Here is a 17,322-nt window from a genome sequence, read left to right as displayed (position 1 = left end):
CATAATCAGCTAAGACATTATCTCAAAAATGACCAAACAGGAAATGTCCAAGTCACCTAGCAGAAAATAGGCCCCTCCCAGCAGCTATACTAAATGCTCTTTAGATATTCACCCAAGTGTTAAATTAATGTGAAATTCAAAATGAAATACAATTAACAATAATTAGGTTTTACAACTCTGTTAGGTATACCTCTAAGACTCTTGGAAAAAGAAGAAGAAAATTTATTTTTAAAAACCAAAATCTAAAGAAAATCCAAAGACAAGCCTTACCTGTTCACCAGCTTCTTGAAACTCCTTGCATGCATCAGGGAACACATCATAGAGAATGAGTGGATAGCCATGTTTCATAAGATTTTTTGCCATTGGATTCCCCATGTTTCCCAGTCCAATGAACCCAACTGGAGTCTTAGAAGCCATGGACCTAGAACACACTGATTTCAATACATTTATAAATAAAAATAAATAAATTTGTAATGCTTTTTGAAATCCCATTGGGGGGCCTATAATTCAAAACAATGGCTTACTCAGGCACAGACATGCATGCCTATAACATCAGCACTCTGGAAATGGAAACAAAGGATCCAAAGTTTGAGGTCACCCTCATGAGACACTGATTCAAAAACAAACATGGCCACTAAAAAAAGCTCAAGAAATAAAGACACTGACAACCTGAATTACATACCTACAACCCATGTTGTAGGAGAGATTATCCTGATTGCCACACTTATGTGATAGCATGTGCATGTTCTCACACACACACACACACACACACACACACACACACACTCTCTCACACACACACACACACACACACACACACACACACACACACACACAGAGTTTAATAATTAAAAAAAAAACAAAAACAGGAGCTCAAGAGATGGTTTAGCAGTTAAGAGTTCTTTGCTCTTGCCTAGGATCCTGATTCAGTTCCAGCACCCACATGGTGGCTCACAATCATCTGTAACTTCAGTTCCAACATCCTCCTCTGAATTACATAGGCACCAGGCATTCATATGGTACACACACAGCAAAACACTTATACACATAAAATAATCTAAAAAACTGTTTTAACCCCATAAAATAATGCTTTCAAAAGTGAGACACAATTTCTTCATTTCACAATGACACTCAACAAATACCACTCAGTAAATGTGCATTACATGAAATAATGACAGAGTTTAGAAAGACAAGATACAGTACTTGTCATTGAAAAGTTTACAATCTACTGACAGAAGAAAAATAACTATACTGGCCATTGAATTTGCAGGCTTTATTCTTCCTTTTCCTTTCAAAGACTGACTGTATCTTAGAGACTGTATCATGTGACAGCTAATCACAGCCATTTTTAAGTTCCAAATCCTCTCAAATGATTGCTCCTACTCACCAGGAACATGTGTGAGTATGATAAGATCCCAAAGGCAAATTATTTGAAGCTCTATACTTAAGAAGAAAGCTCATACTAGGTTAAGTTTATTTAGTTCCTTTTTACGACTGACTCCACCACTTCCATTAAACATGTCATTCCTATGCAACAACACATTGCTGCTAAGTTTTACTATATACACAGGAACCTTTTGTCTTTATAATCCACGAAGGTTCAATGACAGAGAAATGACACCTAATTGAAATTTTATTTTAAAATTAAATAGAGTAAGAAGTACATCTTATAAAAGCTCTAATTCCCATAAGCAAATTAACAAAAAGAAAATGGAGTCCTATTACATCAGACCACTGTGTTTGAGGTTGGGAAAGTGCAATTTACCAATCCAAAAACATTACAAACAAGGAACACTGAATTTTTAAAGCAGTTAATTTAACAGCAACTATGTTAGTCAAACAGATAACAAGCATGACAGCAAAGTGAGGATTCAGTCACATAATCTACAAGCATTAAGGAGCCACTCCAATCTACTGTGCCAAGGGTGACCTCAAACTCTGATCCTCCTACCTCAGCTTCCCAAGTGCCGGCATTGTAGGCATACACCACGACAACACTGAACATAAAACTAAGATACAGTCCTTGCCTTCCAACAACCTCAAAATCCAAGAGGACATAAACTACACAACAAAACATTAATGCAAGATAGGCAAGGGTAAAATGTAAAAATCATGCTGGCACTGAATTCATGGTTTGGAAATTTAAAGAAGGTACACTTAACTATTCTACAGTAGATCAGGTTTCAAACAGAGCAGAAAGAAGAGAATTACATCAAGAAAAGGAAGCATGAGTACATTCAAGAACAGGAGAGCCAGAAGAAATGAACAGTAACAGTTACCATTTATGGCAGCTTCGAGAACATGGCAGACACTTAGTTATCTAAGCACTTTACCAATAACTGTCATCACTTCACATCTTCCCTAAGAATCTAGATGCTTAGTGAGCTTAAGTCAAATGGCCAAGGCCTTATCTAGTTGGGCTCTGTGTGTTTGATCTGGTTTTGGATTTGCAGCGCTGGAAGTTGAACTCATGCTAGGTATGACTTCTGAACATACTCATGCCTTTGGGCTTTACAGAAGTTTATCATTATTTGGTTCAGTCACATGGTGGAAACGTTGTTCTTAATCTTCTGAAATGCATACTGTAATAGTAGGTACATTATAGTGCTGCTACTGTTTTTCAAATGATGCAAGCTGGATTAGTATACATGTGAAGAGAAATAAAGGAAATAGTAAAATTAACAGACTCTACACAAAAGACTACTCAAAAATCCCTATATTACACTCTTACTACTTCCCATCTGATATTTTTCACAAGGGGAAAAACTAGCATATTTATACTTAAAAATATTTCAGGTGACAAAAAAAAAAACAAAAAAAAACAGGTAACTAAGAAGAGCACTGCTAGCACAGAATATAAACAGGACTATTTTATACCCAAATTAATTCTATAATTCTATGATGACTCTGATAGACAAACATCACAAAATAACAGAAAATGACAATTCTCTTTAGAAAAAAATGCTATGAAGATACATTCAACTTATCATAATTAGAGAAAAATAAAACAAAGAAATATGAGACTACTCTTCAACTACTGAATGGACCAACTTTTGTGTCTTGGACAAAAACTATCACCAGCAAGTAAAGATTGATGAAAATGAGTGTTCTTGTACACCATCAAATATATCAGATCAGGGGAGGGAGAGGGAGAAGGGATTGACATGTAAAACAAGCTTGTTCCTAATTTGAACTAATAAAAAAAAAATATATCAGATCAGCCTTTTTGAAAATCTATCTACTTTTTTGTTTGTTTTGTTTTGTTTTTGTTTTTGTTTTTGTTTTTGTTTTTTGAGAAAGGGTTTCTCTGTGTAGCTTTGGAGCCTATCCCGGCACTCACTCTGTAGACCAAGCTGGCCTTGAACTCACAGAGATCCACCTGCTTCTGCCTCCTGAGTGCTGGGAATAAAGGCATGGGCCACCAACACCCAGATGAAAATCTATCTACATTTTAATTTTAATTTAAAACAACTGACTAGGCAATTTTACTTCCCAGAAATTTACTATTTACAAGGGGTCATAAACTTTGTCTTAAAAGGGTCAGTAGTAAATTACTTTCAGCTTTGCAAGCCATAAGGCCTCTGTTACAACAAACCCATTCATCTGCTCTTGACACTGCTCTAGTTAAAATAGCGATAGATAATAAACAAAAGTGCAAGGCTTATTCCAATACAATATTGTTTAAGTATGGTATATATGTATGTGCATGTTCACACCTGTATGAGTGCATACATGCTAACACCTGTATAAATGCATATGGAGGTCAGAGGTTGACATTGGATGTCTTCCTAGATCCCTCTCCACTTTATTTACTGATGCAGATCTCTTAAAGTCTGACCTTATTGAATTAGGCTAACCTACATGAACAGCATGGGGTGGGGAACGGGGACTTGTTAAGGTAGGCCATCACACCCACACAGCTTTTATGTGTGTGCTTGAAATCCAAATTTGGGTCCTCAGCTTTGAATGGCAAGCACTTTATCTACTAAGCCATGTCTTGAGCCCTCAAATACAATTTTGTTCATAAAAACAGATATATGAATATTGACCATCACTTGCTGGTTCCTGCTATGCACTAAACTCTGAACGACACAAATAGTTTATTATAGCACTATTGTTACAGCAGAAAAATGTGAATCACTAATAACATATTAGTAGAGTACTTAATTCACAGTATTTCACACTAACCCAATGCAATGAAATATTACTCCCATATTTAATTTAAAAGAATGTGAACAGTGGAGTGGGGGCAAGAAACAGCTGGATGCTCCCACATGCAGCAGCCCGAGTTCCTTTCAGAATCCTCAACTGAGGTGAAGCTTGATTAGGATTCTTGACTTATTAAGAGAATTTAACATAGATTGAAGCACAAGGGTCATTAGAGAGGCACTAACAGAAAGAATAAAACATACCAAACTGCAATTGTCATGTATATGACTTTGGTAGCTCTCAAGTTATATCTCAAAGGTTGTTAACATCCCTCTCACTTTTCCCTCTTTTCTATAAATGAGATCAGAATGTTCCAGGGGTGTCTTGAATAGGACTGAACTCTGATAAGATAAAAACCAGGGTCACAAGGCATACACAATGGGTCAAGGCATGTCTTTCACTGTCAATGGGAATTCTGTGAGAGTCCTTGAAAATTGTAGGTTTACAGCTGGGAAAAGGAGAAAGATCACACATGGAGCTGATTAACATGTTTAGGTTTTAAGCGTGGCTGTTATTTAAGTCTTATTTGAAACATTTCCATATAAAAGGAATATTGTCTCTTATAGGTAACTGTCACTGAAAATGTTAATTATGCTAAATTTCTTTTATAACATTTTCAATTTTTGAAAATTTCATACATGAGGACAGTATTTGCATCATTTCTTCCCTACCCTTCCTTCTCCCCATTTCCAGCTCATGTGTCCCCTCCCCTCACTCAAATTCATGACTTTCTTTAATCATTGTTACGCACATGGACACGCGTGTGTGCACGCGCACACACACACAGTCTGCTGAGTCCAGTTAGTGTTACTCACTTGTGTATTTGTTAGAGCTGACCACTGAGATTGGGTAACCTAGCCAAGGGCTTGTCCCTGAAGAAGCTTGGCTCTCCCTCTCTTAGCAGACATGAACTGCTGCCTATAGCTCTTCATACAGGAGTGGGACCTTCCAAACTTCCTCACATCTTGACTTGACTGTCAAGTTTTAAGCAGTCAAGAGTGAGGAGATTCTTTTCCCTCCCAAGTTTCCTTAACTGTCTTTCATCCTGTCCTACTGTGGTATGCCCGTCTGAGGCAGAGGGAAAACCTCCAGGATAAATTACCAAATAAAAAACAGCAAGATGCAGAGCAGTAATACAAGAATATACATCTCTATCTATTCTGTCCTACCATAGCATACCTGTCTAAGTAGAGGAAAAGCCTCCAGGATAAAAACCAATGAATAACAGCAGATGTCAAACATTAAAAGAAGAATATGCAGAGGAAAAAATACACATGAACTTATTTTTCTGGGGGTTTGTATGGATTTTTTTAAAGTAGTCACAGTTCAAATGTCGAGAGCAACAGTCTGATTTAAAGAAAAGATTTTTTTATTAAAAACCTTTCTTTTTCCATATGTATTTAATTTTTATAACTACATTTGTAAGAAAAGGAAACAAATGAATTGGCACAGTGAATGTTAAGTGCTATGTGAATTAATTCTAACTAGAGAGGTTTCACTAAATGGGCACATGGGAATACAAGCCAGTTCTGAAGCAATTACAGAGTAACAGTGGTGATAAAGTAGATCCAGCAAATGTGAGCTGTGTTGCAGCAACCATTACAAGGTTAACTCTCCAGCACTCTTCATCCCAGATTCAGATCCCACCTGTCTAAACAATATGGAGCAATGCCACTATTGCCAAATGTCTGGTCCAGGGATTGCCAAACCCTGTCAATCACCTGGAAGTGCTATGGAAAATATAATAAGTAATGAACAAGGGATTAATGAAAGCATTGTAAATAATCAGCAAACTTCTGTAATTCTCAAAATCATTACCTAAGTGGCAGCCATCGGAAGGGGCAGACCACAGACAGTACTCAGAATTTAAGATAATACTCAGAACTTAAGCAAGAGATTAAGAAAAATGTAGCACGAATAATAAAATCCCAGAGACAGATATTGGAGTTAAAGCTGAAGATCAGAAAAGCAAAGTGTCCAGCCACTAGAGAGTTCTCACCTCTACCAATGTTCAGACAGAAGGGAGATCCACGACCTCACACTGCCCTGCTCCTGTCTCATCTCGTCTTATATTCCTCTCCAGTGTGGGATTAAAGGTGTGGGATCCTAAGTACTGAGTGACCTTTGTGTGAGCTGTTTCTCTTTAGACTGGATCAATTTCATGTAGCCCTGGGTGGCCTTGAACAGAGCTCTGTCTGCCTCTGTCTCCTGAGTGCTGGGATTAAAGGTGTGAGCCACCACTGCCTGGCCTCTATGGCTAAACTAGTGTGGCTAGCTTTGTACTCTGATCTTCAGGAAAGTTTTATTTGTTAGGTCATAAACTATCACCCCAGAAAAATACTAAGATACTGTCAAAGACATCAGTAAAATTCCTGTTTATAAATAAACTTCAGGCCAGGCAGTGGTGGCGCACGCCTTTAGTCCCAGCACTCGGGTGGCAGAGGCAGGTGGGTCTCTGTGAGTTTGAGACCAACCTGGTCTACAAGAGCTAGTTCCAGGACAGCCTCCATATCCACAGAGAAACTCTGTCTTGAAAAACCCAAAAATAAATAAATAAATAAATAAATAAATTTCAGACTGGATACAATCAAAGCTAGAGAGGTACTTAATGAAGGAACAAAAGAGAGTATGCCTATCAATGGGGCAAACAAAAGTGTCAATGGGCCAGGTATAAAACAGGGAAGCAGGATGGATACTGGCAGAACAAGAGTCAGAGGGTGTGCTAGCCACCAAAAGACTTGTTCTTGTGAAATTCCAAGTGATAGGATACAAGAAGAGCTGGGAGGACAGTGTAAACCTTTGTTACAGAAGACTAAGAGCCAAGAACAAAAAGGCCTACGTTACCCAGGCCAACTACGTGTGTACCAAGACAGGTTATCAATGATGGGCTCAGTTCTCTTCATTTCATCATTGGGGCAAAAATAAGAAAAGAATAGTATTAAGTATAAGTATTGTCCAAAGAGAAGTTACTCATTGATTATGATCAAATTTAAATTCTAGTAGCCAGGGGTGGTAGCACGAGCCTTTAACCCCAGCACTCAGAAGGCAGAGGTAGGCAGATCTCTGTGAGTTCAAAGCCAACCTGGTCTACAGAGTGAGTTCCAGGACAGCCAGAACTGTTCCAGAGAAACCCTGTTCCAGAAAATAAATAAATAAACTCTAAGTTAAGGAGATCCATGTGAAGACACCTTTCAGATGTATGTCCTGCCCCTGAAGTGACAAGTTAGTTAACTTCTCTAGGAGTTTTTACCAACAACAGTACCTACAATATCAGAAGGTTACTTCAAGATTATTTGAAATAAGATATGTAAAGCATTAAACAATGCCTACCTCGTGACAATCAGTAAACATAGAGTCAAGAGGTACCACTATAGAACAAGTCCTATATCAAATGGCCTTTCTAGCCTAGTGGGTTAATGGAAGAGAAAGACAAAGGTGGCAGAGATCATTTCGGAAACTACAAGCATCCAGTGAAGATGGAGCTTCTGAAGGAGTACTTGGCATACAGAACTGGCTCCCAAAGGTCCAGGGATCCAAAGGAGTTTAGTGAAACTCTAAAGACATTCAAACTTACGACAGAAAAGCATCTTCCCTTAAGAAAGTTTGACAGTAATCTGTGGAGACAGCAAAGTCAGATGACATATAAAGATAAGCTGGGGAAAAAAAAATTCAGTCAGCATAAGGGTGATGCTGGTTGACTGGTGAAGAAACTAACTGGAAAAGTGGATTACACCAGTTTCTAAATTTGCAGATTATGATTTCTCGAGTGTAATATGAGCAAGGCTTTACATACAGCTTGGTAACTGGCTCCGCTACCAGAAATCAGTATACTTTGTGTAAAAAGATAATTTTACAACTCCAAAATCTTCCTAGTCAAAGGAACATATTCATTGTAGACTACCCAAAAATAATCACATAACACTTCTCAATGGATTTCCCACTGTGTCATAAGATATTATAGTGTGCTTCCCTTACCTGAAGGAGATACAGTTCAAGATTGGATATAAATATTTTCCTAAATATATATATGTCTCTTACTGTGCCTAATTTACGAATTGGATATATATATGTATACATTATATATATATATATATATATATATATATATATCATGACAAAACTTAATTCATAAATATATATAATTATGCATCCCCATGATAAAGCTTAATCCATAAATATATAATATATACACATACATATATGTATTATATATATCCCCATAATAAAGCTAAATTCATAAATTAAGCACAGTAAGAGATGAATAAGAATAACCATAATATAGAACAATACAATTTTTGAAGTTATGAAAAATGTGGTCACTCCCTTAACTGTCCATGTAGTATTTTCAGTCTAAGGGGTATCATTTCCAGATTGGTATAGCCTCTGGGGACTAGCTGGAAAGAAGGGGTTGAGAGGGAATGGGAGAGGTGTAACAAAGAGCAATAGAGGCAAATATTATCACAATATGCTGTATCTATGCATGAAACTGAAAAAAGTTTCAGCCTAAACATACAAAAAAGTACAATACAAAAAGCATCGGTGATGTTTTTTTTAATTCTGCATTGCAACTTTATATACAATACTATTTAAATTTTCTACACCATCTTTGGTTTAAAATGTCCTGATACAATTTTTCCATGTTCATGTTAAGGAGTCCCAGAAAGTGAGTTGAAGAGCCTGCATCCGTATTGTAAGCATTAGGGCTTGGCTGGAAAGGGATTCTGGCACTCAGGAGCCACAGAATACTAAGAGTTATAGCTCAGTTGGAAAAGTATTCTGGGACTCAGGAGCCAAAGAATACCACAGGTCACAGTAAGTGTAGCAGCTTACAGCCCTGCTTCAGGGAAAGGCTTCCCCAGTGTAGCAGCTTTGCTTCAACAGGAGAGGGTTTCCCCAGTTCAGCTCCAGTCCCCAAAAAAGTGGAGTATAGCAACTCTGATTTATAGCAACTCTGATTTGCTAGGGGGAAGGTTTCCCCATTGAAGAGTGTTACAGCCCTGCTCCATTCCACTCTGCCCAGGGTCATCTCTGCTCCAGCAAAAGAAAGTCTCCATGCAAACCTCATTCAAGAGATTTATTGGGAGGGAAGAATCCATGGTGGAAGAAGACAGCCGCAGACTGCGGTTTACATAAGGCTTCTTGGGGGGGGGGAGTTTTCCAAGGAGAAGATTTCTAGGATGGGGATTGTTCAGATTTCAGTCCCTGAGCTCAGACTGGCTAGATCTCGTGCTCAGGGATTGGTGGTTGGTTTTCTGCTCAGGTTCAAGGTCAGATTTGGCTCTGGTTTTAGGGCCAAAGTGTGTTTCTTTCACTGGTCCTTTTTAGCCTTTTGGCTCTAATTTTAGGACTGATTCTAGGGGCAAAGTGTGTTTCTTTGGCACTGGTTTCAGGGTCAGGGTACATTTCTTTGGTTCTAGTTACAGGACCAAAGTGTGTTTCCTTGCTCCTGGTGTGTTTCTTTGGCTGGCCCTTTTTCCCTACATGTATATTTTTGACCTCTTTACAAAAATAGATCTAAAGCTAAATATAATTAATTACCTTTTAAAATAAAATATAAAATTTGCTTATTAAATGAACTATGAGACAGGAAAAGTAATTATTTTTCAATTTTTTTCTGGAATGCACTAAATTTGCCATAAACCGACAACTTGTAGGTCTCATTTTTAAAAAGTATATGATCTTTATAACATTACCATGTACCTGCTATGAACATCTTGAACATATGATAAGGCAAATAAAATCAGAACATTAAGTGTTAGTAATTGAACATGATTCCTTTTCTTCATTTTCCTAGACTTTAAATTTGCCTGAAGATGGTTTCCCCACCCCCTATTTTTTTTAAGATTCAAATCTCAAAGAGTTAACATTTTTGTAGTTCATTTACTGTTTGTAGTGGATATTATTTAAAGCTAACACTGGCATTTAAAACACAGGTATTTTACTCCAGAGTAAAATACGTTGCTCAAGCATTTTAAACACTGCACTGAAGAACTAATATTTAAAATTGTTCATATATACATACCTTTGGGCCAAAGCACCCCAAGAACAAGATGGTTTGTTATAACAATCTAACCAACATTGAGAGACAGGTCCTTCCAGCTGTCAGAGCAAAGTATTACATTCTTTGGCCTCATATTCTCTTATCATGAATTATAAGAACTTTCAAAACTCTTAAAAGGTACCTTAAGAGTTTATTAGAACACCTTGTAAAACTACTAAACAGCAAACATACTGTCCTAGGCTAATCAGATCTAAAAGAATTGTGCATTCATGTGAAAACTGCTGCTCCCTTTAATATGGGAAAGTGATTTTTAAGAACTATATCCACAATCATGTGTTTGCATCTTGCTACCATGATTCCTTATCTGTTACCTGTTATCGCACGGATACTCTTCCAAAGCAGAAAGGAAATAAACAGGTTTTCCTGAGGAGAAAGACTGGGGACAGCTCAGAAATCAATTTCCAACCTATTTCTTACACAAAAAATACAGTCACCCTGGATCTAGAGCCCTTTGCATGCTAAACAAACACAAGCGGGTTGTTTATTTGTTAATCCATAAACTTTTACATTAAAAAAATCCTTCAGCATCCCGCATAATTCAACCAATTCTTAATTAAAGAGGTGTCTTGGTGTCCTAGAAAATCCAAGAATTGAGAAGAACCAAGGGTTACTTCGTAGATCTTGTTGCTGTCCCAATTTGCTTATCCAAGGGCCTCAGGAGTTCCTTGTGTGAAAAACCAAATGACTGAATGAGTTCTCGAGCATTCATGTGGCTGTAAACACCGCGTCTTCCTAAATCCCTAGTCAGTTTCCATAACTTACGGCAGATACACGAGCTAGTCGGATAGGTTATGACCACAATTTTGAGGTCGTTCAAAGAGTTGTGCTTAATAATTTGAGAAAAGTCCACGACTTTCGGGCAGCACAGCTTTATTCCATAATGGAGTAAGCCCGACTTGCTGGTCAAGGGCGACAAACTTCACCAGAACGCTAGGACCGCGCCATGCCACCGACAAGGGTGGTTAAACACAAACCGGGCCTTGCAGTTCGCGCCCGCTAAAGGTGAAGCCAGGGAGCTGCGAGGCTGAGAGAGGCCGAGGTGGCTGTGTCACCCCTGGAGCTGAGCCCTCCAAAGGTCCTACGAGCCCCAACTCCAAGGCGCACGCCGCAGACCCCAACACTGCTCCCCCTCAAGAACTCAAGCTGTCCCCGGGTCCCGCGGAGGACGCGGAACAATCTGCAGCCTGGCAAAGAGCAGGAGGCGAAGGCTGACCCCTCAGGAGAAGGTCGCAGAGGGGCCCCGGGCCTTGACCGCCACAATTGTCGCTTTTACCCTCAAACCAACCGCAGCCCCTGGGGCGGAAAGTCCTCTTCCGATGGCCCGAGGAAAACGCGCAGAAGGGGCGCGAGGTCCTTACCCGCTGCAAGGCTGGCGGCCGGCCGCGGCCGACCGCTCCAATACCGGAGACCGGAGGCTGCTCCTCGGAGCCCCAGGGAGGCTGCCATGCTGCCCCCGCCCCGCCTCCGCGCCGTGAACCCCGCCGCCTCACACACGGCCTGCCGACTGCGAGTGCGCACAGCCCGCTAGCAGGCTCCACGGCGAGGACAGCTCGCGCACGCGCCCTCGCTGCTCCAGGCGGGCTCCGCCCAACGAGGGGCGGGGCACGGCGTCAAGAGGCGTGGCCGGCGAGGCGAGAAAGGACCAATCGGGACTCCCAGATCCTCAGACGCCCAGCCTTGCCCCCCCCCCCTCGCCGCTGCTTCCAAGCGTGCAAGCTTCGGGGTGGGAGCAGCCTTGTTTACCCTAAGCCGAGGGGTGTGTTGGAGGCGGTGGCTGCCGCTCACTACTGCCTCCACCGATCACATGCCCTCGGAAACTGCCTTTTCTTAGGGCTGGGAACTGTTTTTCCTCCTCACAGACAAGAATGCAGCTACTGAAGCGTTTAAAGTAAAAGCAGAAATTCCGTGTTTCCTACTATAGAGACTTATTTTTAGCTTCAGTAATGAATACTCCAGTGTTAAATAAATAAATAAATAAATAAATCTCCCAGGGTTAACATACATCTTAAGTTTCTGTTGAAAAGCAGTAATAGAACTACCATTTGTAATTACTAAAATGTTTGTGATATATATATATATATATATATATATATATATAACTCTGGTTTCTCCAATCATATTTGAAAAAATAGTAAGAAAGTAATAACATTGCTCTCTTTGAAGTTTCTAGTAACTTGCTGGGTTCCGAGACACTTTTTATGTTTTTTTTTTTTTTTTGAGACAGGGTTTCTCTGTGTAACAATTCTGACTGTCCTGAACCTCTCTCTTTGTAGACCATGCTGCCCTCGAACTCACAGAGATCCTCCTGCCTCTGCCTCGAGAGTGCTGGGACTAAAGGCGTGCGCCGCCACCACCACCCAGCTAAAGATACATGTCTTTAATGCTTGAAAATTCTGCAACCTGCATCCATTTTGAAACCCAAACCTAATGATATGTTAAAACCCAGAAGGGAGTATGTCTGTCCTTATTTGGATAATTGGTATACATATTTGAATTTCTGTTCCTTGGGAATAATGGCAACACTTTCTATATCTACTGAAGGATTTTCATTTTCAGTACCCAAAACAAGACGTGTAACCTTTGAATAAAAGTAGGCCAGAAGGAAAGAATGAGGTTTGGAGGCAATAGCAATCCTGGGATGTCCACCTCCTGGATGTCCCTCCAAGTCTGTTTATGTTTTGACTTGTTTAATTCATTTCCCTTTTGTTGTATTCGTCCAACCTAAAAAACAGAATCAAGGGATTTGAGTTTGACCTTTAAAAGAACAAAACCAAAAAACTCTTCCTAGTTACCCATGGAGCTGGTTGATAAGAAGAAAGTCAATGGTGGAGAATTTCTTTGCAGGCTCTTAGAGTTCTGGCATGGTGTTGATGTTCCCAGGAAGCCATACAGAGTGCAAGGACCCATTTGTAACAATTCTTGTCATTGATTGTCCTTCTAAACAGTCCTCTGTCCTGCTGTAATAGAAAAGAAGAAAGGCAGAGGTGAAGAAAAAGTTAAAAAAAAAAAGTTCTAGCTATTGGACAGTATTTTGGATTTGATGCTTCCGTTCCCTAACAGTACTAATTGGTTTCTGGAGCGTTTCATGTCTCTCTATTCTTGTTTCTTTAGGTTTTAACTGGAATAGATTTTCTGCAACCAATAAATGTGTCCCTACAGGTTTCTATATTTAACTGCTGAAGTGCAGTCTGCTGTTTACGACACGAGACAATACATCAATTCATCTCTGCAGCTCTAATACCCCAGTCCTCTTCACATTTTACACCCAATCAGATTGCTTTTGTCATTTTTATTGTGGGCTACTGTTTTTGTTTCTCTGGGTTGTTTATGGGGCTCTTTTCTTGAAAATGAGTTATTTCTTTGCAAATGGCTGACTCTGAACACCATCCTCCTAGGAGCAGAAAGGAGAGGAGGCTGGGAGAGAGCAAGCAGAGCTTTACTTGTGTACTTGGTTTGGTTTAGTTTGGCTTGATTTTGCTCTGGCTTTGGAACTCATAGTATTGAAAGTTTGATTCATTTTGTTTCAATGCCACAAAGGGATGTCATAATTTTAACTTATCCCCTTATCATGTAGACTATTGTCTTCTCCCAGAAGCCCCAAATTGCTTGCAAAGGATTGTCATAAGTGTTGTGACTTTGTTACCAATCCTTACTATTCATTAGGCAGTTACCGCCTGTGGTTAGCTTTGGAGGTGGGGCCTAGGATTTAAGGCTGGGTCTCCCTCTGAAGCATTGGTTGGCCTGGAACTTGCTATATAAACTAGGATAGCCTTAAACTCCTGCTTCTGCCTCCTGAGTGCTGGGATTAAAGATGTTCATCACCCACCCGGCACATTCCATGACTCTTTATGGACCTGATCTATCTCAGACTTCGAGCTGGAGAAAGCAAATGTGAGGAGCGCAGGTCCCTCGTTAGGTCTCAAACCCTGGGACAAATGGTTAACTGAGGTTCCTGCTAGTATATCAGAGTGCACTCTGGCTACCTAGTTCGCCCCAGCATCTCTCGGTGCCTGTTAGAGTCATCCTAGTTGACAAACTCTGCCCAGGGCCTGGGTGGCCCTTTCCCCAGCTGCTCTTTCCGGCCATTTTACTAATGTGGTCCTTTTACCTCTTTGCCTCTTGGTCTCCCGGCTCTCCCTTCTCCCTTTCCCCCTCTCCTCTCCCCACTCTCCTCACATGGCCCCTCTTACAATGCTGGTCATGTCCACTCTGGACTCTCCCATATGTCTCTGCCTCCGTCTGTGTTCCCCCTTGTATCTATAATAAAAACCCCAACTCCTTAGGAGCAGTCATGTCCTCCTTTCATTTTCTTTCTTCATTCAGCCCCGAATGAATGAAGTCCTCAGAGGACATGTGCTGTTGACATGGTTCCAGCCATGTCAAGGATCCCTGGCTTCAGCCCCATAGGAGTAGCAAACAAAGCCTTCCCCAGTGAGACCCAGAGGGAAATGACAAAGGCCTTCTCTGCGGGCCCAGTTGTGGGTGTTAATAGTAAGTGGAGAAATGTCTGCCATAACTTTCTCCCCTGAATATTTACGGCCTGAAGACTGCTCCCCTACAGACCCTGCCCCAACTGAGATTCGTTTAACCCTGCTTTCTTGATCCAGTTATGTGCCATAAATCACGCATCCTTGTTCATCTGTGAGTAATCACCCTGCCTCCTTGTTCATTCAGCTCTATGTAATGAACATGCAGAGCTTTCTGGGGTGCTGAGGTTTCTCCATCTGAGAGCCCAGGCCACCTGATCCGGGCTTCCTGTACTTGTACCTATTTATGCCTTCATCTTTTCTTCAGTCCCTCACAGATCCCAGTAGGCTACGTCCCTGAGACTAAGCAAGGATTCCACAATCAAAATTCTGAAAATACCAAGATTCATAAACAAAAAAGGTTCACTATAAAGCTTTTTTTTTTTTGTAAAACCAAGAGATATGGACATCCTAGCAAGACAGAAAGCATGTTAGGGTAGAAGACAGTTCACCACCCAACTGTACACACACACACACACACACACACACACACACACACACACACACACACACACCAAGTGGGAAGCCTAGGCAGCCACACCCTCCAGTCTGTTGTGAGACCTCCAAACACATACTCATTCCACAGTATCTCTATACCCTCAGCCTGTCTGAGGCTGAGACTACCATCATCAACAGTGGGCAGCAATAAAGTCCTTTCTATGAGGATGCTTCCCCACCCATTTGGTGTCAGCAGAGGTAAAATGCCCAGAGTTTCACCCTTATCTTAGAGAAGTGAGGCTCCCCTGCCTTGCTCAGCTGACCGTGTCAGGGGAGACCTGGGAAAGAGTTGTGCCTCACCACTGCCTGGTGACAAGGAAGGCATGTGGGGAACAATGAAGAGGTGTCCAGCACCTGCTGGCTGGGGAAGTACAGTAGACACTTCATGGGAAACTGAAGCCAGGCCAACCAGGAATGCATAGCAAGGAAAAAATATGGAAACTTTAGAACTGAAAAATGCAGTTATTGACATTGTAAGGCCCAGTTAATAAGAGATACAGTAGACCGTGCAGTGGTGGCATACCCGTTTAATACCAGCAGTTGGGAAGCAGAGTTCGTGGCCAGCCTAGACTACAAAGAGAGGTACAGTCAGAGCTATTACATAGAGAAAAAAAGATACAGTAGAATGGAGAAAATTGGCAGTCTGGAAGATGGAACCCTAAAATCGTTCAATCTAAACAGGAAACAGACAAGAATGGGGGCAGGGCCAAGAGCTAGAACTGTAAGAAAAGATCTAATGCTCCTGTTGTCAGAAACTGGAAGGAAAGTATTTTTCTTTTCTTTTCTTTTCTTTCTTTTTTTTTTGTTTTTGTTTTTTTGTTTTGTTTTGTTTTTCAAGACAGGCTTTCTCTGTGTAGCTTTGGAGCCTGCCCTGGAACTCCCTCTGTAGACCAGGCTGGTCTCAAACTCACAGAGATCCACCTGCCTCTGCCTCCTGAGTGCTGGGATTAAAGGCATGTGCCACCAACACCCAGCAAAAAGTCTTTTTCTTAAAAGACTTTTCCTAACAAACCAAACTATCTAACTCTCACCTATCCCTAAGATGGAACCCTACAGCAGGAATTTTGATCGCATTGTGATGCTCCGAGACTGTTAAAGTCTACCATGAATCGGGACAGAGCCAGTGAAGAGCTAACCAGAACTGGCCATAGAGAAGCCAGCAATTTGGATAGAGAAGACACACAGAAAGAAAAGGGCAGGGACTGAGTTTGGCTCCTTCCTTTTGATTTTGGGACAAGTGAAAAGACATGTCTCTTGCTGAGTCTCTGGCCAAAAAGAAAGGTCAGCTGGTTGCTTCTCAGATCTAGCAGGTTTTCACCCCCACATCTGACTTATGAGTCTTTGTTGATAAATGGAATGATAGAGACTTCGTTTAAACCTATATATCTGTTGAGACCGCAGGACCACAAGCCCTCCATGCCAGTGGGACATTGTCTGTGGGGCTGTGTGGCCACAGATGATAACTAAAATATCAATAGATTCAGCCCGGCAATGGTGGCGCATGCCTTTAACGCTAACACTTGGGAGGCAGAGGCAGAAGGATCTCTGTCAGTTTGAGACAAGCCTGGTCTACAGAGTGAGTTCTAGGACAGCCAGGGTTGTTACACAGAGAAACCCTGTCTCAGAAAAAAATAGATAGATAGATAGATAGATAGATAGATAGATAGATAGATAGATAGATAGATAGATTCATGTGCAGCCACTAGGCTGACAGAAAAACAATAGTACCCTTAGTTACCTCCATGGTAATACGACACAATCACCCTTGCTCCATCACTTGGAGTTCCCCAATTCTCTCCTTTTTCTTCCTTTTCTCCTTTCTTTTTTTTTCTGCAACAATTTTACTTCTCAGCTTTTAATACTTACTTGGAAGTGACCTTCCCAAAGTATTTTTCTTTGCTGAAATAAGTACCATGAAAATAGTTTAGTCTGGCTAGAAGCTGGATCTAGATGTTAACTTAGCTCGCAGAGGAGCCTTTGCTCGGGATGTGTGAGGTTGTGTTGAATACTCAGCACTGATCTGGGAGA

The 17,322-nt window shown here is 40.9% G+C and overlaps 1 protein-coding gene across 1 annotated transcript in view; it reads right to left on the bottom strand.

Annotated features, from left to right (window-relative positions):
- The window catches only part of Hibadh (3-hydroxyisobutyrate dehydrogenase), a 101,422-nt gene extending 89,620 nt beyond the window's left edge, over nucleotides 1-11,802 (bottom strand). Inside the window, exons 1-2 of the mRNA XM_027429646.2 lie at nucleotides 11,629-11,802; nucleotides 271-431 (exon numbers count right to left, since the gene is read on the bottom strand). Of these exons, the coding sequence (XP_027285447.1) occupies nucleotides 271-431; nucleotides 11,629-11,716 (249 nt within the window). The 5' untranslated portion in view covers nucleotides 11,717-11,802. The remainder of the gene's footprint in view (nucleotides 1-270; nucleotides 432-11,628) is intronic.
- Nucleotides 11,803-17,322: the final 5,520 nt, after the last annotated feature.

The sequence above is a fragment of the Cricetulus griseus genome, chromosome 8 (assembly GCF_003668045.3).
Source record: "Cricetulus griseus strain 17A/GY chromosome 8, alternate assembly CriGri-PICRH-1.0, whole genome shotgun sequence".
In the NCBI taxonomy this organism is placed as follows: Eukaryota; Metazoa; Chordata; class Mammalia; order Rodentia; family Cricetidae; genus Cricetulus; species Cricetulus griseus.
This window is presented reverse-complemented; position numbering and strand designations above follow the sequence as displayed.